The sequence below is a fragment of the Ammodytes marinus genome, assembly GCF_949987685.1.
Source record: "Ammodytes marinus genome assembly, chromosome: 3".
Classification (NCBI taxonomy): domain Eukaryota; kingdom Metazoa; phylum Chordata; class Actinopteri; order Uranoscopiformes; family Ammodytidae; genus Ammodytes; species Ammodytes marinus.
In genome coordinates this window covers 7,575,815-7,596,736 of record NC_137232.1, presented here as the reverse complement: position 1 = coordinate 7,596,736, position 20,922 = coordinate 7,575,815, and the positions used below count along the sequence as shown (strand labels likewise).

The following is a 20,922-nucleotide window of genomic DNA, read 5'->3' as shown; positions in this document are numbered from 1 at the left end:
ACCTCACTGTCCAGGCCCTTTCTCACAGGAATATGTTCCCCATGGGCGGTAGTAGATTAGAAGTAACTTGTGCAGTGATTCATAGTGAGTCATTTCCATTTATTGCATGACTTTTTATGGTCACTCATTCGATAGCCTCTCTTTATTTTAATCAGTATTCACATTTTTCTCAAACTCATTAGCACTACATCAAATTGTTTTTGTTTGTAATTAGCTTTATTTGAGAGCCTCTACCCCAATGTGTTGCACATTGTGTGCAATGACAATAATAATGCCCATTCAGTTTTGAGAAATACCTTACAAAATGTTCACTTATCGCATGTGAACCTTTAAGGGTAAACATGCGATACAATTCAATGTTTCCCCGCAATGGTGCCATGCTGTCGTAATACTATCACACCCTGAGTAAGATCATATAACCGACAGCTGATATCTACACAATGTAAATGAGAGAACAAGGCCCAGAGTAGAAAGTCAATGAAAATCCTCTGACAACTGCAACATGACCAGAGAATCTCTGTTTGTCAGAATGGAGGAAATGCTGCTGGCAGACCAGATGTCAGTTTGTTACTGACAATCCAAACCACATAAAGGCACACTTACACTTCAAAAGGACTCTGTGTAAACATGAAGCGGGGAGATAAAGAATTACACCAGAGTGAAACCCAACTTCCAAAGGCTAGAAAAACAAATACCTTTTCCCTTTAGAGATAATTACAACAGTGAAGACATGAGATCGGGGACAGGGATAGTGGAGGAAAAATGTCTAGAAATAGCAATGGAGTCCCACTGGAGCATCTGTAGTTTTTATACAGAAGCTGGCTGGGTAGATAAGGGGAAGGACTGGGCCCCCAAGCCTACACACACACAGGGGTCACATAAGGGGATGGAGATGTTCAGAGAAATGTAAGTAGAATTGTCCTATTTTTGAATATGGTTTCATTACGGCTCCACAGCCCATACCAGTTTTATACATGCTTGTCGACGAGGGTCTCGTGTATCCGAATCGACATCATTATCTGGAGGTTGAACTGCAGAAACAAACAAACAAATACAAACTATTTTTAGTTGCGGAGTTCAGTCCTTTATTTGTGAAGGGACCTGTGGAGGGGGGCCTTGCTTTACAGTTGCAGCTGAAACATGATTTCGGCTAATGGTGAAACCAAATTTTCTCACCAAGTTTGTCTTCATAATAAATTAATTTATCCACATGAAAAAGCTTTCTCACTTTTTCTCTGAAAATAACTTATTATTATTATTATTATTATTATTATTATTATTATTATTATTATTATTATTAGTTAATTGTTTAAACCAACATGAAGCTAGAATTAACTTAACTTACCTCATAGGCCTACCTATAAGGCTACCTTTTATCTCATAGGCCCTATGGTTTAACATTGATGTAGCCTAAACGTTATTTTTCAAAGCTACCTATTGTACATCACTCGGACTATACTTGTCTTTTAGACTCTCTACAGTACATTGGGGTAGTTATATTACAAATTACAATGGGAGATATATAACCTCGCATAGTTTCACTCGAATAAACACACTGTTCAGGCCTACTTATCATAATTGGGTGCTTTAATGTTGTTTTAGTCCCCGGTGCTCCGTCGGCTCCACTTCCTGATACACCTGTTTGTCAGGTGGGGAGACAGTCCGCCCGCAGTGTGCTGGCGCAGTGGAGAGGCTGAGTCATGAATAAGTAGACTATGGAAGGAATTCTGCCGAAGTTTGACGTAACTTGGACAATTTATTTTCTTTGTTTATAGTAATGGTGGTGAGCCCGTTTTCACATCTTAAAATGCGTCGAACGTGCCAACGGAATACTACTCTGAATGTCGTATTGCTGCTGTATTTGGTTGCCTTTTTCGGTGAGTAAACAGGCCACAGCTGCCTTTCCATGTCGCTGTGTTTCAACACTACTTCAACAAACTCTCTCCCACTCTCCTGTGCTTCGTGTTTGTAGAGTAGACTGCTGCTGTTCGCCACAGCAGCCATACTATTATTTTTTCGATAACGACGCCGAAGTCAAGGTGGGCTATTTTGAATAATTGTTTCTGTTAAGGCGAGTCTCTTTTAATGGTCCACGTTACATTTCAATAACTGTCACACATAAAGTTAGGCCTACTGGGGGATTTATTTTTTATTTTTTATCAAACACCATAATACGAATGTCCACGGTTTATTTTTAGGAGAGAGAGATAGACAGCCCAGCAAGTTCAGACGGACACAGTGCATGCAGTAAATACAAACGTCCCATGAGAATACATTGGACACTTTAATCAAGTTGTGGTGGACTCCACCCCAGACACAGTTTAAGTTGTATAGCCTATGTGTCAGTCACATTGTTCAGAAACCTACAGAAACCTGGATAGTGATACAAGAACAACCCATAATAGGCAGACCAGTGTAGAAATTCAGGCTTGGAGGTATCCTGACAACTGGTATGCTGCGTGTTAAGAGCGCTGTATTATTTTTGCCAAGTGCATGACTAAACATGGCTCTGAACGGTGGGCTGTTGTTGTTGTTTGCATCTCTCTGAAAGCACCTGACCTGTTTTTGAAGTGGAACAAATAAGAGACAGGCTATAAGCTACAGTAATGGCCAGTGTGTCGCTGAAATGGTCAGAATAACACAGGCAACAACCAGGGCTGCCTTTACCTGCCACTAGGCCCTGGGGCTGAGAGGTTTCGTAGGCCCCCCCGGGTGGCGGTCTTACAATACAGATGCGTTAAAGCCATGTTTGTCTACACCACAATATCTCTATTGATGAAATACAAAATCACTTAAGGCAACATGTACTTAAACCCCTTCCTGGTCTATTGACTTTTAATAACCAAACACACATGGTTGGTTACAGTGTTTTTCCAAGTTAGTGAGGAGACAGCGGTGGGGTCCCAGGACCTTTTAGGGGGGTCCGGGGGCATGCCCCCCCGGAAGAAAAATTTGAGCCTTTTAAAGTAAAGCTACTTCTCTCTTTTAACTCTTCGTTTTGTTTTTAATGGCTCAACTCAATATAGGCCCTTGATCTGCGTTGCCCCGAACAATGTTATTTAAACAAAAATAACAAAAATGTACTGGTGAATGATAGGCCCCTTGATCTTCATAGGCCAAAAATAATGTGATTTTTTTTTTTTCCCTTTTCTTTTCTGGTTCATGAAAGGCCCCTGTTCTCCGTACGCCCGCCCCCCCTACGAAGATTAGGGCCCTATCATGAGCCAGTCAATAATTTATTGTTTTAAATGACAATGTTCGGGGCCTTGTTAGATCAGGGGCCTATATTGAGACAGTTAAAAAAAAAAAAAATTTGAGAGGCCCCTGATCTTCATAGGCCCTGGGGCTTCAGCCCAGGTAAGCCCGTGCATAAAGGCGGCCCTGGCAACAACGGCAAACTAGTATCATTATGGTTTGATTTGACACATGCTACTTTGTGCCCACTGTCTATTGGCATTCACATCATCCAAGCTAGTACAATTTCACAACATTGTCTTCTTTCAGTTCTCACTTGCTGTATCTTCCTCCAGACATCTTGTGGATACAAGGTGTCAACATGGACAACAGTGATGACCTGCCAACTCTTCTACCACCCCCCCCCCCCCCCATTATAATTACTACATCACATCCTCTAGTTCAAGAGCAGTTCAGCCTTCAAGGCTCCCCTGCCTGATTTCCACTTCTATTCAGAGATAGCCTTGTTCATGTTGTGGACTGGCTCAGCCCGGGGTCTTTGTAGATGAATCGATGCTGATCCAGTGATATATCTCACACAGACAGGTCTAGATAAAGTTGGACCTTATCAGGGCTTACATAGATCGCTACCAGTGGTGTCAAGTCTAAATCGCAGATTTCCGCTTGTTCGTCCTTGGGGGAAAAGACAGTTTGAGGCTTCTGCTTTGAAATGGAGGACTTTCATTCATGCCCTAAAAAACAACAGTGCACTTAGATTGCTGTTGACAGGCCATTATAGGCAGTTTTCCATGATGGGTTAATAGACAATGATGCCTTTTATTTTAAGCAACACTAGCAGTGTGTACTATAAAGGGACATATAAGTAAATCCACCACTTTGGTCCAAACTAATATTTATATCTTATACAATAATATAATATGATATAATACATATATTTAAGGTCCCAAGAGGGACACATAGCCTTTTACCTATTGTGTAAAATAGCATGATGATTGAATTTCAACCATCCATTGTTATGAATTGAAATGATTGCTGTGAAATGTTCTACATGTATTGAAGGTTTCGATTATCCTCTAACTTTTTATCTATTGCTAACATCCAGCCAAGGTTGAGATTGGTCCACACTATCTTTTGTGTTTTTGAAGAATACATACAAAAGTAATGCAATTCTAGTCAGCCTGCGTCTGCTGTGCCTTCTATTTTTACCACTTTAGAGCAAATGTTAGCACGTTAACTCACTGAACTAAGATGGGCCTCTACACCTCTCTTAAGTCTCTAAGGAAATCAACTTAGCCTTAATGACTGTGCTACTAAATATTCTAAGGCTCTCTCTCTCTCAAAAGAAGCTGCCAGTACTCGGCTCTTGTTCATGGCTAAAATCCAGCACATTTTCCAAGTATCATTTGTTGGAGACAGTGCTCTGGGCGGCCTCTATCGGCATTCCCAACACAGTGATAACAATGAAAACAACATCAAGCGACACATTGTCATGGATTTGCCTCCAAGTCTTAAAACAACAAGAGAGGCTGTTGTGAAACCATGTATTAGCAAACAGTACAGTATCAACAGAAACTTCCATGCCGCTGCTAATGCTATGTCAATGTGGGACTAGATGCTATCAGTATGACTTTGCTGACAGTAGGCCTACGTGTGTCAAATTTCACTCGCAGTATGTCCTTTCTTCTCTTTCCCCTCCACCATCTTTTCTCTTTCTTCCTGGATATCTGAAACATGTAAATCTGCTCCTTTCACATTCCTCCTTTTTGACCTACTCTACTTCTTCTTTCTGCCCCGCCACCCCCCCCCCCCCCTCCAGCCCCTGCCCTAGTCTCCTGCATCACAGTGAGTACGCCTGCAGAGCTCCATGCCTCTAAAGGGGACACCGTCACATTGTCCTGCACTTTCACCTCCACCAGTACGCCCACCAGCAAGATGACTGTGGACTGGTCCTACAGGCCTCAGAGTGGAGGCCCACCACAGACAGTGAGTAGTATACATTCATCACAATCATTGTGAGGCTGATTTACACATTGTTGTGTTGGTAAATGTTTGAAATGAGCTGCATCCATTCAACATGTAACTTATTTGTACTTGTATAGTGTATACATGTTCTCAAAAATAGGTCAAATTACATAAAGGAATAGCAAACGCAACACATTGTATTAAAGGTGGAGTCAGCGAATGCTTGTTGTCAAAATCTCTTACTGTGTGTACTGTGTGTACTGTGTGTGCGCTGAAAAAAGAAGAAATCTGGTGTTTATACACCTTAAATGGCATGTTGATAGTTACAGTGGGCCCCCTTTATTTACATATCCTTTAAAAAAAATGTTTTATACTGTTTACAGAGCTTAGGATGTGTGTAGACACAATCATTTCTTCTGGGCACACACAGTAGACAGGGATAGTTACTTACTCCAACTTTCTTTAAATAGTTGAATACAGAAAGGAAAACTAATGATGGTGTTACATCCTTGTGTTATTTAAAACAATAGTTAGTCGCCACAAAGTTATTTCCATTTCTTTTTTCAGATCTTACAAAGTCTGTGTTCATTGTACCGGTATGTGACTTCCAAATTGCTCACTCAAAACAAACATCCCTTGTTTGAATATCATGGTTGCCTTATTTGCATTCTGCATTTGTGTACACCTGCACCCTGAAGCAAACTCAGCTCAACCTCCATGTCGCTACTGTTATCAATACTTTTGATTTATCAGGAGTTCTGTTGAGTATTGACAGAGCTTTTGACCACTCACATTCCAGCCCCAGCTTTTGTGTCTCCCCCCTCCCCCCCCCCCGTAAATCCCATCAGGTCAGCTGCAGTGCTACTGTTAACCCTGGCTTCCTATGTGATGGTTTGGTGGTCATGTTCCAAATGCGTTCAGATGCCTCTCTCAACCCATAACTGCACTCAGTCCTCTAAACTCTGCGCAGTCTAGCTACGGTTTCCGCGACCAATCCCACTAAAGATCCACCACATCATTTAAGCCACGTCCATTTGCGCTTGAAGATACCCATCAAGTGCGGTTCTGTATAATTGCATTTGGACCATGGGAATCCATAGTGTGTGGTATTTGCAACCCTATACGCCTTCATTTCCTATAGGAGCACTCAGAGCTAAGTGGAGGCTAATGTTTTGTGGCTCCGCTCAAACGGAGTGCTGTCGGTTTTTTCGTCGTGAACACGCAGTTGTTGTCTGGTTTCAAATTGTGTGTCGTGGGACGAGAACAAAAGGACTTTGTACATGTGTAGAGTGTGTCTGCACGTGTGTTAACAGCCGGAAGCATGGTATATTACCTCACAAAGCCACTCAGGTATTAGTCTAAAGGTGTGTCAGGCTGCTAAACAAGGGGAAAAGCCACACACCAGTGCCAGTATTCCCTTCTACCCAGACCAAAAAGTTTGTTTTTTTCCATCGCAGATAAATAATGTCTGGAAGTTTTAACTTTTTTTTTTTTTTTATGTCCGAGCCTTCATTTACTTTCAAATCCAATTTCATTAGCAAGTTTGGCTGCTTTATTGGCCTGTGTGTCCCCGGCCGTATATCACACTGGGTCAGACCATGAATAAGCATGTGAAAAAGCTTCCGTCAGAAAAAAATATCATTTTGCAGCCAAAGCTTTACTGTCAATCTGAATTGCTGCAGTGTGCTTCAGTGGCTTGCATAATTACCTCCCGAGTCCTGATGCGAATTAATTTTGCAGATTGGAGAAGAGAATGTTTAATCAAATATCAGTCGGGGCTGACGGTAATTGGGAGGATTGGGCAATTGAATTTGGCTGAATACGAAGAGAAGAATAAAATCTATTGTGAAAATCTAAAATTTACTGCTGGCCACAGTTTTTTTTTAAAGCTTTTGTCTACACTATCAAATAGATTTATGGAATGCGTCGCACCAGTGGAAAACAATCCAACAATCTTAGCCGTGTGGCAGTTTTTCTCTTGGGTTTTAAAGGGTCATTGGGTCTAATGTTTGGTTCCAGACTGACTTTTAGCTGGTCAGTGACTGTAAGCTGCTCTTATGAAGGCCTGTGGGCTCTGTAAGGTCCTCAAATGATCAGCCATTCAATGAAAGCAGTGCAGGAGGGACTCTTTGTTTATCAGTGCAAGGCCTGAAATCAGTCTCTGTCTAAACGTAGCTGACAACCATAAAACTGTATCAGTGTCCGTGATTATTCAGGTGAGTCTGTGTTTGCCTTGGTTTATTGGACGGCCATACACAGTTATCCATATTGACATTGTAACTAGAGTGTAAACTTTAAGGCAGTAAAACGTATAACTTTTCACATACGCACACTCATGTGTGCATGATCCTAAATTCAGGATTGTCCAGGATTGTCATACACTCAGTTTCTGCGACCAGTACACACAGTTTAAACAGTTTTCTTATTTTTCTTCATATGCACTATGCAGAATATTACATACATAGTTAGCATTTTTATATGAAAAGTCAAAAGAATTTCAGTATGTTTTAATAATATGAATATTTCAGGGAAATGTATTTTATAGCTGTGCAAATAGCCACAAGACATTTTTTAAAATGAAGATAACATCTCAAAGAAGCTCAGCCTTACAGCTCATTTATGTTTGTTATAAAGCACTCTCTTCACTCTGGGGTACGCTGAATGGCATTTGCTTTTATGTGCTGTCCAGGGCCAACTATGTTATTTTTTTCCTAGAGCAGCTTGGTGCCTTTTTGAATACTTTTATTTTGACGTCAGTGCAACGACAACTGCATGCAGCGCTCTGACAGTTTTTTTGACCTAGAAATTCTCTTTGCGTCTGTGTTGTATTTCACACCCAGACATCCTCTGTGTTTGCTCTCATTGAATAACATGCAAATGACTCTAGGCTGCTACTGCTGTGTCACATGAAACACAATCAAATACGTATGGGAAGAAAACCGGGGACTGCCAGACTGTTGACTAAGTCTTCTTTTCTCCAACTTCAAACTAACTTCCGCACAGTGTGGGATTGGAGCCGTCACGGGCAACGTGATCAATAAACGAGCAAACAGGACTGTTTTGTAGCGTTTATCTGCTTGTCAGCAGAGGCAGGCTCATGCTCCCCTTGACTACCAGTGTTTTACGCTAAGCTAACCTGGATGAGCGACCTTTGCCTATTTCTTCATTAGAAATGCACGCACATTTACAGGAACGGTTTCGGTCACCTTTTCATGAGCTGAAGTGAGGCAAAAAGCCAAAAAGTATATTTTTTGGGACTATTCCATTAGGATATGATGTAACCATTTACAATATGACATAGTATAGAATGATGACTGAAATAGAGTGGAACTGATAGGGCTATTTGTCTTTATTAGCTCCTATAATAATAATTGCTTATCTGTTAAACATGCCATGTGCCATCTGCCTTACTTTATTTCAGTTCTGTTCTTTCTGAACTTTGAACGTTCTTGGAGCAGATTTGCGGTGCTTTGCGTTCCCATGGTGCCCCTCCAGCATCCAGACAACAATAGGATTGTCTTTATTCATCTAGCTGTTCACTGTGTTTGGCACAGCTGTGTCAGATCGATGGGACCTTGTGGTGTGACTGGCTGAGAATGTATTTATTAATTCACCCCTAGGCCTTTTTGTGCTTCTGCATGAACCATGCATGTACCAAATAGCGTGAGTCCGGGTCCTTCCACTTAGTGTTTGCCGTTGTGCTTGTATGATTTTAAATAGAGCCTTTTAGTCTCAATACGAAAGGAGCTGCATGAGTTGGCTGGATTCACATTCGTGGTGTTTTTTTCTGTTGAAGAAATCGATAACTCCCCTCTGCTGCTGTGCTTTCAGAGTACAGATGAAGGCCACACAGCTCTGATGTTATCCTGCAAAATGATCTAAAAAGCCTCGTGATGTCTTGATGTTCCTTATCCGACTCAACCAGCTCAGTACAAGATGTAGTTTGGAAGGAGCAGGCTAATGACTGGCCACTCATGTTACACCACAATTTACTAATTGTATTTGCTCTATCTTAAGGTCAGGTTTCTTTTCTGCTCTTGTGTACTTATATTTTAAGCCTTCCCATCTCTGTAATTTGAAACACTTGAACCTACAATTTCAGTTTGAAATCTCCACGCTGAAATTGGGGCCTTTTTATTCTCACAGTAGTGCGCTAGGTCTGACTTCACTGCTAGTATGTGTTGCAATGTGGAGCCCAGATACATGCATTCATACCAGTATACAAATAATAATAATTCTGCTTTTGGATCATTTCAAATTTAAGTGTGTTTTTGCTTGCATTTGAATAGTTTCCTTCAGCTGTAATTAAAATAATATTTGAATTAATAATAAAAACAAAAAACGAGACACAGCAACAGTATCTAAGACCAGTAATAGACAATATGATAGTACATTATGTTCAGAATCAACCAGTAAGTCTTCTCCGACATTTTCATATTTATATGTAACTATTTTCACTATTTTCCGTCCCAGTCTTAGTTAACTGGTGACTAAACCAGTGAGTCATAAAATGTAAATCATACAACAACACATTTTAAGATTACCTCTTGACAAACAAATAGTGTTTGATTTCCACGTTGTCATCCCCTCTTCTTCACCCACACACTAAACACTGCTACTCTGGATGTTGTTTTGGAGTCGTGTGTGTGTCGGCTTGACGTGGGAGTAGTGACGAGATATGAAAAATAGAAAGGTAAAAATTCTCGAAAAACACCTGTGAGGATTCAAATATTCTCTCTCTGAAAGTCTCACGCACACACAGACGTATTGTCTCTGCCTTGTGCTCAGAGACATGTATTCATATTTCTTAGGTTGAACAGGCAGCCTTCCTCGCTCCGCTGTTGAAGACATTGCCAAAGGAAAAACATTTACCACCATCTGTCCCACCGCCTGTTGCTCCAGAACACTTTTCCCTCAGGCATAAATATTGAGGAGTTGGATTCAGGAGTGATTATTATTATTATTATAACAGGTTCTTTTGAAAGAGAACTGAGCTACAGTTTGTTTAGGTGTTGCTCTCCTGGTGAGACGATATCTGTTGGAGAGGAAACTGTGGATAAGAATGTAATGATACATCACTAAATTCCTTCACTGAATCCAACATCCAGTTGTGTCAGTCACTAAGGGCTTGATTTACATCCCAGATAAAGACTGCTAAATTGTGTTAGCATTCTAACAGATTGCACGTTTGGTCGGTGGCTGTTTAGCAGGTGATCAAGTAAGTCATCGTGCAAATGACAACGGGTGCAAACAGTGTAGAGGCAAAATATTTAAATGAGGGTTTTCTGATTAGTTATGATTGTGCATAACTGAGTGGGTGGCTGCAAGCGCAAAGAGAAATTAAATCCCATTCATTGCTTCCTGGTTGGGTGTCAAACATATACCTGCCCATCATGCATGCCATTGCATAGCAGGACTTGGGACATTATAAGTTACACCTTACAAAACTACTGTGGAAGACACCAGCAGAAATATACACAGTTTCAATATGTTTTGGCATGGCAGGTATTGCTTAACTCCTTCTTCTAAATGGCTCCAAATCAGCCTTTAAATCAAAATGGCATCGCTGGATAGGCAATATGTGTGTATTATCTGTGTTCCTGTCAATCCAAACATGTGAACATGAGCAGCAAAAAGACTGTTCTCTCCATCTGTCTGTCTCTCCCTCTCACCACAATAACTGCAGCCATGTGTGCACAACGCTGTGCTGATTAGCACCTGCCTTTCAAACCTATTCAATATAGACACAATTATTTTCAGGCTTTGTAAATCATAATGCATGTGCTTAATTAACCTTTTCATATCTACTCCTCCCAATATTTTGTTCACACGGGAAGAAACACCCAATATTGCTTATTGTACTAAATGGACAATTGTTATGTTATATATGCGCTCCTCAGTGCGCACAGTTAGTAGATCAGCTTTCAGGATTTTTTTTGCAGGTGAAATCAAGTTTACATAAGTTTAAACACGCAAATGTTTATGAGATCAAGGCCCTACTACCTAGATTTTGTGTTTTTTCCCCTGCCGTCCAACACCATTATATTATTTTGACACCCTTGCTCAAGGCACTATTCATCCACACCCATCTCTTGTTTTTGTTCAGATGGGACTATATTTAACGTCCTTTCTCCCTTCTCCTTCTAGTTCTTCCACTTCTCATCGCGGGCGTTCCCTGCTCTTGACGGTCAGTTCAATGGGCGTATCCGCTGGCAGGGCATCCCGGCACGGGGAGACGGCTCCATCTCTCTGATCAACTCAACCCTCAACGACAACGGGACGTACACCTGCTCTGTGAGGAACCCTCCAGATGTACACGGCTCCCCCACATCACACACTGTGCTCACTGTCACGCCAAAATGTAAGATGGTGCCCGGCCGTTTATCAACACAATGTGGGGATTCTTTATTCTATTCAGACCATAGATAGTATATACTATTCAGACATGTTTAGGTGTGTGCATATGATGTCGTCTTCACTTCTTGAATGGTGCGCACAGTGGAATTTACGTGTACGCATATACCCCATTTAGACGCATTTCTTAATATAAATTCATATTAATCCTCTCTCAGTGAGTTACCATAAGGTGTATGGATTTGACCCTTCTCAAAACCACTGGGTACATGTGTACATGCTGAGACCCGGCTGAGATTACAAAAAAACAGTTCGAATTACCACTGCCAGCCACATAGTTTTATTTTGCAGCCTAATCCAAAGCTTTCATGATGTTGGCTGTGGTATTACCCTGCAGACTGTAGATGGTTTAGGGGCAGGGATGTAGTAGAAACCCTTACTCATCAGATATAAGTTTGCTAGGTTCAGCCAAAGAAGCTTTTACATACTGACCTAAATGTTTTTTGACCTACATTTTTCGTCCTCATACTAACATTTCCTCAACTATTAAATTAACATTAAATGATGTTTTAGAAGTACAGTGCTTAGTGAGTGTCAGTGGTTTATGTCACTGCCCATCACATAAGCCCACAGAAATGACAGATTAACAAACGTAATATAGTGTTTTGATTGATGCGCTTTAGAGGTGCTTTTAGATATCTTTTGGGCAGAGACATTCTAAGTTTCCCTTTTTGTTTCCAGTAGTCATGCTAAGCTAAGCTACATTTCTGCTGCTCTAGCAATGGAGACATAAGAATAGTATCAACTACCTCACTTTAAACTATTAGTTTCAGGAGACCTATTAGTAAGATATTGTTTCCTTTGTTAGTGGTTTTCATATTTGAACTGCCATTGAATTTGTAAGTATGTTAACTAGTTAATGCCTCCAAGTGAATAGTGATGCATATGTGCTTTATATGGTGTATGTACAGTGTAAGGGGGTTTGTGATGACATCATTTGTATTCATGGTCAGTGTGTAAATCTGTGTCTAATGAGCTCACCTGCTCCTCCTGTCCAGCGGCCAGCATCCGCTTCTCTGATGTGGCGGTCCTGCTCTTCTTCGTCCTCCTCCCCTCTGCTCTCATCACCCTCATTCTGATTGGCCGCATGCTCTGTCCGAAGAAGCGGCTGGACCAATCCAAGGCCTACAGGTCACCCATAGAGGTCACAGAGGGGTGAGGAGATTTATCCAACCAATCACTGCTGCGGCTCTCCCGGGGGAGGGGGGGGGGGGTAATGGCAGCCATTGCAGGCTGTGATGGTTATAAATGGGCCTCAGGGTTCTACTAATTTGATGAAGAAGGTTAAAGAAGAATTTAAGTTTGAGTTAAAGGTTTGATTTCAGTTGGTGTGTGCTTGTTGTAGAACGGTGCTATGAATCAAGAGTCGAGCCCAACACTAAAGTCTGCAATGATCTGCAGGCTGGCTCATGGTGAAGCTGTGTTACTCCCTGTACTCTGACGTCACACAGGAGCTAATGTTTGCTCTCTTGACTGAATCTATTGAACAGAGCTTCTCTGTAATACATGCTCAACAGATTGTCCTGATTTCATGGACAGGAAACAGCAAGTTAACCAGTACAATTACGTTAACCTCTATTGATCAATATTTGTTTGGCTCATGCTTTAATACATCATTAGTTATCGCTTCTATTTTCTTTCTTTCGTTATTAAGAATAACAATGGAAACCATAATGTGATGACCCAGTGTTAGTTTCATCTTTTGCAGGAAACGGCACATTTTAAAATGTATTGCTACATTTTGGCAAATGTGCTCATTCGCTTCCTCGATGAGAGTAACATGAGATTGTTGTTACCACTCACCCATGTATACTGTAAATATGAACCAAAGCCAGCAGCCAGTTAGCTAAGCATAGCATGAAGACTGGGGAAGAAGTAGTCTAACACATACTATGCCATTCATTTTTACATATGTTTAGGTATAGACTATATGTACATACACTGTATTCCAACCCTGAGCTAGCTTCAGCTCTATACAGACATACATACATTGATCTTCTCATCAAACTGTCTTCTAAAAGGATGAATTAGCTTATTTCCCAAAATGCTGAACTGTTTCGTGTGTAGAAAGTGAATAATTCTGGGTGAGAAAATGACTTCAAATAACGTAAAATATTATGCACTAAATGAATGTATTTCTTGTGTGAATCTGTAAAACAGAAACATGATGACCCTTATCTTGATGAGCCTGCGTCTACAGCATGTTAAGACATTGTCAAAGTATTCAAGACAGGCTTTTGTATGGTAATTGTGAGTGTGATTATTGTCATCACTAACCATCTTTTGCTGTCCATTCTTCTTTTATCAGAGAGGAGTATGGTGTCCCTCCACCAGCGCCCGCCAAAGTAAAGGGGGGCACATGCTGTGACCTATATCTGACGGTACAGTACAGCACGTTTCATTATATCACACTGTATTCAGACCCATGAATAAGTCAATGGGAAATGTCTGGCCGACCGTTTCACGTTTAATTTTACATGCCCACTATGTCTGGCAGAAGGACTAGAAGGTTTATCAAATATTGATTGTTTCAATGTTGTTGTTTAGTGTCTGGGTTTTTGTGTCTGTGTGTGTGTATATAGCTCAATCTGACTGTCTCATTTCTACTGCTCTGTCTCCAGGACTCGGAGGATGAGGCTGCTTATTTTGAAATGAAAAAGAGGCCTCCTACTGATGAAGGCTACGCTGAGTCTCAGTGCTAAGAGAACCCTGCTGGTTGGTAGATGTAACTGCAACATTTACACCTCCAGTACATGTGCCTTCACATATGGGAGGTATTGAATGGAAATGACTGCTGGATTCACGTTGTCTTTGCCGCAGTTAACCCCATACCCCCGTCACTTTGGTGAGGTTTACTTTTTTTTGTGGTGACCCCTTTGGAACATTACATGTATGTTTGTCCGTAGACTCTCTGAATCATGCATCTCAAAAGTTATATTTACACTATTAAATATGTCAATGTTTTGATTTCCCTTTTTCCCCTTAAAGTTCCCAAAAAGTCCACTGTTTTTCTACAATCAAAGTGTAAAACAAGCAGAGGTGCTCAGTCCTAAATCGTAGAGCTTGTGTTCTTGATGAGATATGATTATTCTGTCTGTACTGGATAGCAGCTGGTATCATGACGTCAGCCACCGACTGACCCTGTACACACAAAAACACGAAGACAAGCACTATGTACATTTTTATAACTGATGATTTATATGCGTCACTTTCTTATTGTGAAGGAGATGGATATGTCTTGTCTAATTTATTGCCTGTGTCAGAGCTGCCGTATGAAATGTATTGATGTCTTTGTCAAGCTGTAGTTGAACATTTCTGTTTATGTCCTTAATATTTTGACCGAAGATCATTGTTTTTTTTAATGTTATGTGTGATCATTTAGTACTATTTATTCACTATATTGTACATACATTATATTTTCTATATCTTCAGTGTCTTAACGTCACTGTACCATGTCATGTTTTCAACATCAGCAGTAAATGTGTGCGTGTCACCCGCATTACTCAGTGCATGTGGAAGTCTTGAGTTAGAATGTGGTCTTTCACGGATGTGGTTATTTCATGTGATGTAACAGAATTGAGTCTTGGTTTTTGGATGCACAGCTTTGCTTTTCTTAATTACTTTTTGACTTAATAAATTGTTTAAGAGCGAGGCGTTCTGACTGGTTTGCGCACGGATGAACGTGACTTGAACAACGTGACTGGGAAAAGATGCTTGTAGGGAGTTAAAAGTGGAGACAGCGATTCTGGAGAAACATTGTCAAGAATCTCTGACTCCACCTTTCATAACAATAATTCTCTCATTTAAACAAAACACTTAGTCAGTTACAGCCAACAATGACTCCTCTGCACTCTCTTTTTTTCTGGCATGTTGCACTATTTTTCAATGTTATTGAATATTCCTTTGACATCTCTTAAGGCCAGGCTGGCGTCTCAGAGTTTCACTAGCAAATTGCGGCCGCACGTATTTCATCAACGCAGTTGTGGGGACTCAACAGTCATGAAAAGACCCACATAGTAAACGAGGAGTCCTCATTCTGTCATTACTTCTTTTTCTTTTTCACGTTCAGCTCATTCATGCCCTCTGGGTTTTAATCATTCACACAATGTTAGGGTGAAACAATTATCATTCCTGCTTCATCTGAACTACCATGGCAACAGCTTACTCATGTCAGGCAGAAAAAAAAAATTGATTGACAAAAGAAAGTACACAGCTGGCTTCCCACACTGGATTTTTCCCAACAAATGTTGTTGTGGAGGAGGGGGTTGTTGAAATATGTAGTCCCTGGGCTAAATAAGTATTATCATCATAGATGTACCATTCCAATAAAGATATGTTTAGCATTTATTTGATCAAACATTGTTTCATCAACCTTAATTCTATTTGGGTTTAGCAGAGATGAGAATCCAATCCTCCTTTATAAGTCAAAGTGCTCTAGATTTGCCTTACTTATCCACATTTATTTCAGCTGTCAGATATTGTTACTGGGAAGGGATTGCCGTACAAATAGTATCTGTGAAAAAACCCAATTCTAAACTGCAGAATCCAGAGGAATCCAGACCTACCACTGATAGCTTAACCTAAGAGCAGCTCCGCTCCTCAGGATTCCTCAAGGCAGGGGCGCAACTACCCACTTTCTGGGGGGTATGCAGGCACTTAGCAGACGCCCCCCCCCCCCCCAATTACAGACTACCATGATAGCACTGCGACCAGAAGCTTTCCTCATCAGTATAACAACCATCTGCCACCTTCGTTTAAAGGCTAAATATGTAATTTTCAAAATTTCTTAGAAAATAATCGATAAAATATACAGAATAATTTGCAGAACACCCTCACAAAGACACCTCAAAACTTGATGAAATATCACAGTATCTCTGAATTGAAAATCCACTTCTGCTGGCAGAAATACTGATATTAAGAAATGTTCTGGGAGTCTAAAGCCCTTGAAAGTTACCTCTTTTTTTCCTTTCTTTTCTGGTACCCTGATTTATGTCCAGGTCCTGGCATCACTGAGCTTGCTAGGTTAGCTTGCGCATCATCAATACATAGCTAACGCTTGTTTGGTTGACTTTCTGCATGCAACGGTTTTGAGGGGGAAAAAACGACCCATGATATTTTTAGTTTTTCAATATAAAATGTGATATATTTTACCCAAGTAACAATGAATAAAATGTTTTATTTTATTATAGAAAGTTCTCTTGTGAATATAACGTTCCTAATAAAGGTTGGCTAAGTTGGGTCATCTGCAAGTTGGGTCATCTCTGGGCCCCCCTTGGTGGCTGGGCCCGAAAGCTTTCCCACTTTCTACCCCTTATGGGCGGCCCTGTGTACAAGGCTAAGGAAGGGGGGGGGGGGGACCACAAAGCATCATAATTCAGAATCCCCCAAAGCATTACAATTCAGGATCGGTTTGAATAGTGTGTAAGTTACACATACATTATTACAGGAGAGAGAGAGAGTATAATAGTTTATTGTAAGGGAATTTGGTGACAAACTTAACCTCAGTCTTTTCATGTTTAGTTATTTATACATTTTATTCAACTGAAATTGTGAGTCTGGCACATTGCCTCTGTAAGGAGACCTCTCGCTCTCTCTCTCACTCACACAACTCAGTCGTGCGCTGGAATGGTGCAAAATATGATAATAGTGAGTGTGTTGTTTTGGCGCTGACCTGCTATAGGCTAATCACTACACTACCATTCAAAAACTGTGAAAACAGATATAGTCAAAAACTTGAGGTGACACACACGTAGATCTGCAGTGACAATCCGCGAGTCGCGGCCGATAATCAGTGTGCATTAATCAATACAATCGGCCATATAAAACACGCAATCTTTCTCCTTATCAATCTTCCCGTTTTCTGCTTTGTGCCCCCGAGAGCTTTCTTTTCTGCCTCTCCAACTTTAGGTCCCTGTCATCAGCTGACAACACGATACAAATGAAAGCTCTCGCGCTCCGGTGCGTGCTCGAGGGGGCGCGCACTGGAGCGCTATGGGGAGGAGGAGGCGAAGGAGCGGGGGGCGCCTTATCACTGACGTACCTCTGATATTGATCATATTATTTACACAAACGCTGTTAAATACAGAAAAATGCCGACTCCAAATAATTTTCCCCCGATCGCTTTGGCGCCCCTCTAGTGCATACCTACTTTTTGTGCCACTGCCTCAAGGTGTTAAGAAATATTTGTATTATGTCAGAAAACCTTGTCAAGGCTCTAAAATCTTAAAAAATAAAAACCACTCTACCGTTGAACTGTTCTGAACTTAGATGTTTAGATGTGATCAGGGCTAACCAGTAAATTTGGCTTTAAGCGGTCACAAGTCAAATTGGTTAGGGAACACAACCTTAAAAGCATATACAATTTTTTTATTTTTAGCTTGTTGCTTCACTCACGGGTTCAAGGCTAGATGAAATAAACCATTCCTTTTTAACTGTGCTTGCATTTTTGAAGGAGACGTGGGCAATGGTCGCTCATCGCTAATTAGCGTAGCTCAAACACTGGTTGTCAAGGGGAGCATTAGCCTGCCTCCAACGACAGTCAGTTACAACATCACTGTCTTGTTTATTAACCATTTCTATTCACAAACCACTGCGGAAGTGCTTAGCAGTAGACCAATGATACACAACATCTGTCTTTACGAGTAGATAAATGCATACTGCACACTTTCCTTCCACTATGTATTACATGCAAATATAGAGTGCAACAGAACTTGGAAAATAAACGGTGTCTTTACATGCCAACAGGAATTGTGAGTAAGGTTGTAAAGTTCTTCTGACTGATAGGGGTGGCAGGCTAATGATCCCCTTGACTACCAGTGTTTGAGCTAAGCTAATTAACGATAAACAACCTTTGCCTATGTCTCCTTCAAATATGCACGCTCAGTTAAAGGAATGTTTTCTGTCACCTTGTCTTGGGCCCTAGAGTTAGGCAACAAGCGAAACATAATCATTTTTGAACTATTGCTTTCAAAGTACAACATTATACAAAGTGGTGAACCAGACACTAGAAACCAAAAAGGAACCAACCAGTTAAAGCATGTACCAAAAGAGCACAAGGGCATGATGAAGGGAATGTGTTGTTAATAGAGCTGTGGACACACCCCTACTTCTAGTGCAGCCTTGCAAGATGATTGATCATCTCTTTCTGTTTCGTCAATTTGTGCCACAACACAATTTATGGGCTGAGTTCACTCTTCTAAAAAAATATTGGGAAAAAAATAGGGTTGGGGTAAAAACCAGACTATTATTACTTTGGGAATAATTCCAATTCCTCCTGAAAACTGGGTCACAGTGGACAGTGTGATACTGTGTGTGCAGCTGTGGAAGTCCAAGTTCAGGAGCGGACACCTGGTCCACCAATATTGTTTTCATCCTCTGGGTCATTGCCCTCTGCTGTCTCAGACCGTACTGAGTGTAAGTAGTGCTATACTGACTGATATGATGTTAAACGTTGTGAAGGCTCAACTACATTTCTAAAGCTTTGTATAGGTACGTGGACTAATTGAACCATTTTTATTTGAGCAATTAATGCTAAGGCACCGTCAGACATTGTGTGATATACATGTGCAACAAGTGAACAATGTAGTATAGTTCATATATGCATTAAACAGTGTAGTACACAACACCTAATGAACAAGTGGGTATTTATCCTGAGAACTGGATATGCAATCCAGATTATTTTAGGGTTTTGAGGGGAAAAGGCACCGACATTGAAGGGGCCAATGGTCCAATGAGATGCTGTATGTATTGAATATTAAATAAAACCTTTAGCATTATGTACAACATTTTTAAGAAACAATTACCCATTAAATAACTTATATTTACAGTGTCCGTGGTTGGATGGAAATTGTAGGTATGTATGAGTATGATTTAATACCCTGTCATCCTGGGATAAGGTCAACAAGGAAATACTGTGCTTAACAAATCCTGGCTGGTTGTGAACAGAGAAAAAAGAGAAAAAAGGCAGCGAGCATTTTGAGAGTTGACCTTTTTAAAACGTTTGGCAGCAGCAGCATAAAAAACAAGAACCAACTTTTCTGCTGTCTAAGCGGATATGTTTTTTGTTGACGTATTGTGCGACACATTTACAGCAATGCATAGGCCTACTAAGGCCACTGTTGACAAGGTGGATTTATACTGTTAAATCCTCTCGTTCGCTTTTATCTGTTCCTTCACTCAAGCGTATTTAACCCAGCAGGCATTCCTCTCTTAGCAATGGCTTCCCTGTGATGCTTTCCTTTAGACATTTAATCAAACTCATGCTCATTGATTGTAAGTCGTGCTTCATTTTCTTTTTTGCGTGACATTTTGGAACCCCCCCCCCCCCCCCCCAAACACACACAAACACTGGTATAGGTGTTTAGGCATAATTATCCATATTCACACTGTGACACAAGGAAAACCCATGAATGCAGGGCAATTTGCAGGTAATAACAATGGTTAGTGCAACAATGGTCACTGGCTGTAACTGTTAACGTAATGTTTTTTTCCCCCTCCGTGTAACATGAAAATCTCTTCAATGACACGGGTCAGCCATTACACACCAGACAGAGCTATGTCTTTTTAGCATTCAAAAACAGGTGCTTCCAACTCTAATATAATCTCAGTATTCTGTTACATTTTAGTACACATTTCTCTTCGATTTAATCTTTTACCTCATTATCTCAGGATAATTTGTCGTCGGTAGATTGCATGGGAACCTTTCAGAGCTACATGATGTAACACTGCCGAAATTGGACAGTGACCTTTTATGGTGCAAAATGAGGAGCTTCGTCACAGTCAGTCTGATAGGACAGACTGCATTGTTGATGTACAATGCAACACATAACAGAATGTACTCAAAGGTGACACTGGGCATGATCGACATCTAGGAATAGGGTTGTCTCATTTATGGATAAGCACTTAGTTGAGCTTTAAACAAATGAAGAACAAATGGCTGCACCATACCTAGAAAGCTGGTGATGTGACTGCAGTCTTGTGGGTTGAATCCAAATGGTAAAGTGATACAACATTGCAAACTGGGCGTCCCATATTTGGGAATCTAAATTTAATTACCAACAGCAAAGTGGCGCCAGAACATACGTCTTGACAGCTTCTCGATACTATCAGGGACAGTGTGACAGCATTGATCCACGTGATCGCTACGGCAGCACATTCCACTGCCCAACGGAACAAGCAAATGAGTGGACATAGATTAGCATACTAAGATGTTATAGAGAAGGAGCAGCATGTTAAGGCTTGGTCACTTTGCAGGCAACTGCTGGCCGACCTGCCACAACAATTAGATGGATTGTTTTCAAAGAGCAACCCTCTTTCACACACACACACACACACACACACACAGACAAACAC

The 20,922-nt window shown here is 40.8% G+C and overlaps 1 protein-coding gene across 1 annotated transcript; it reads left to right on the top strand.

Moving 5' to 3' along the window:
• Window positions 1–1,689: 1,689 nt before the first annotated feature.
• mpzl3 (myelin protein zero-like 3) lies at window positions 1,690–15,222 on the top strand. Its single transcript, XM_080053647.1, has 6 exons — window positions 1,690–1,877; window positions 5,012–5,178; window positions 11,305–11,518; window positions 12,570–12,726; window positions 13,880–13,952; window positions 14,193–15,222. The coding sequence occupies exons 1-6, from the start codon at window positions 1,778–1,780 to the stop codon at window positions 14,271–14,273; spliced, it is 792 nt and encodes a 263-aa protein (XP_079909773.1). The 5' UTR covers window positions 1,690–1,777; the 3' UTR covers window positions 14,274–15,222.
• The last annotated feature ends 5,700 nt before the right edge of the window (window positions 15,223–20,922 follow it).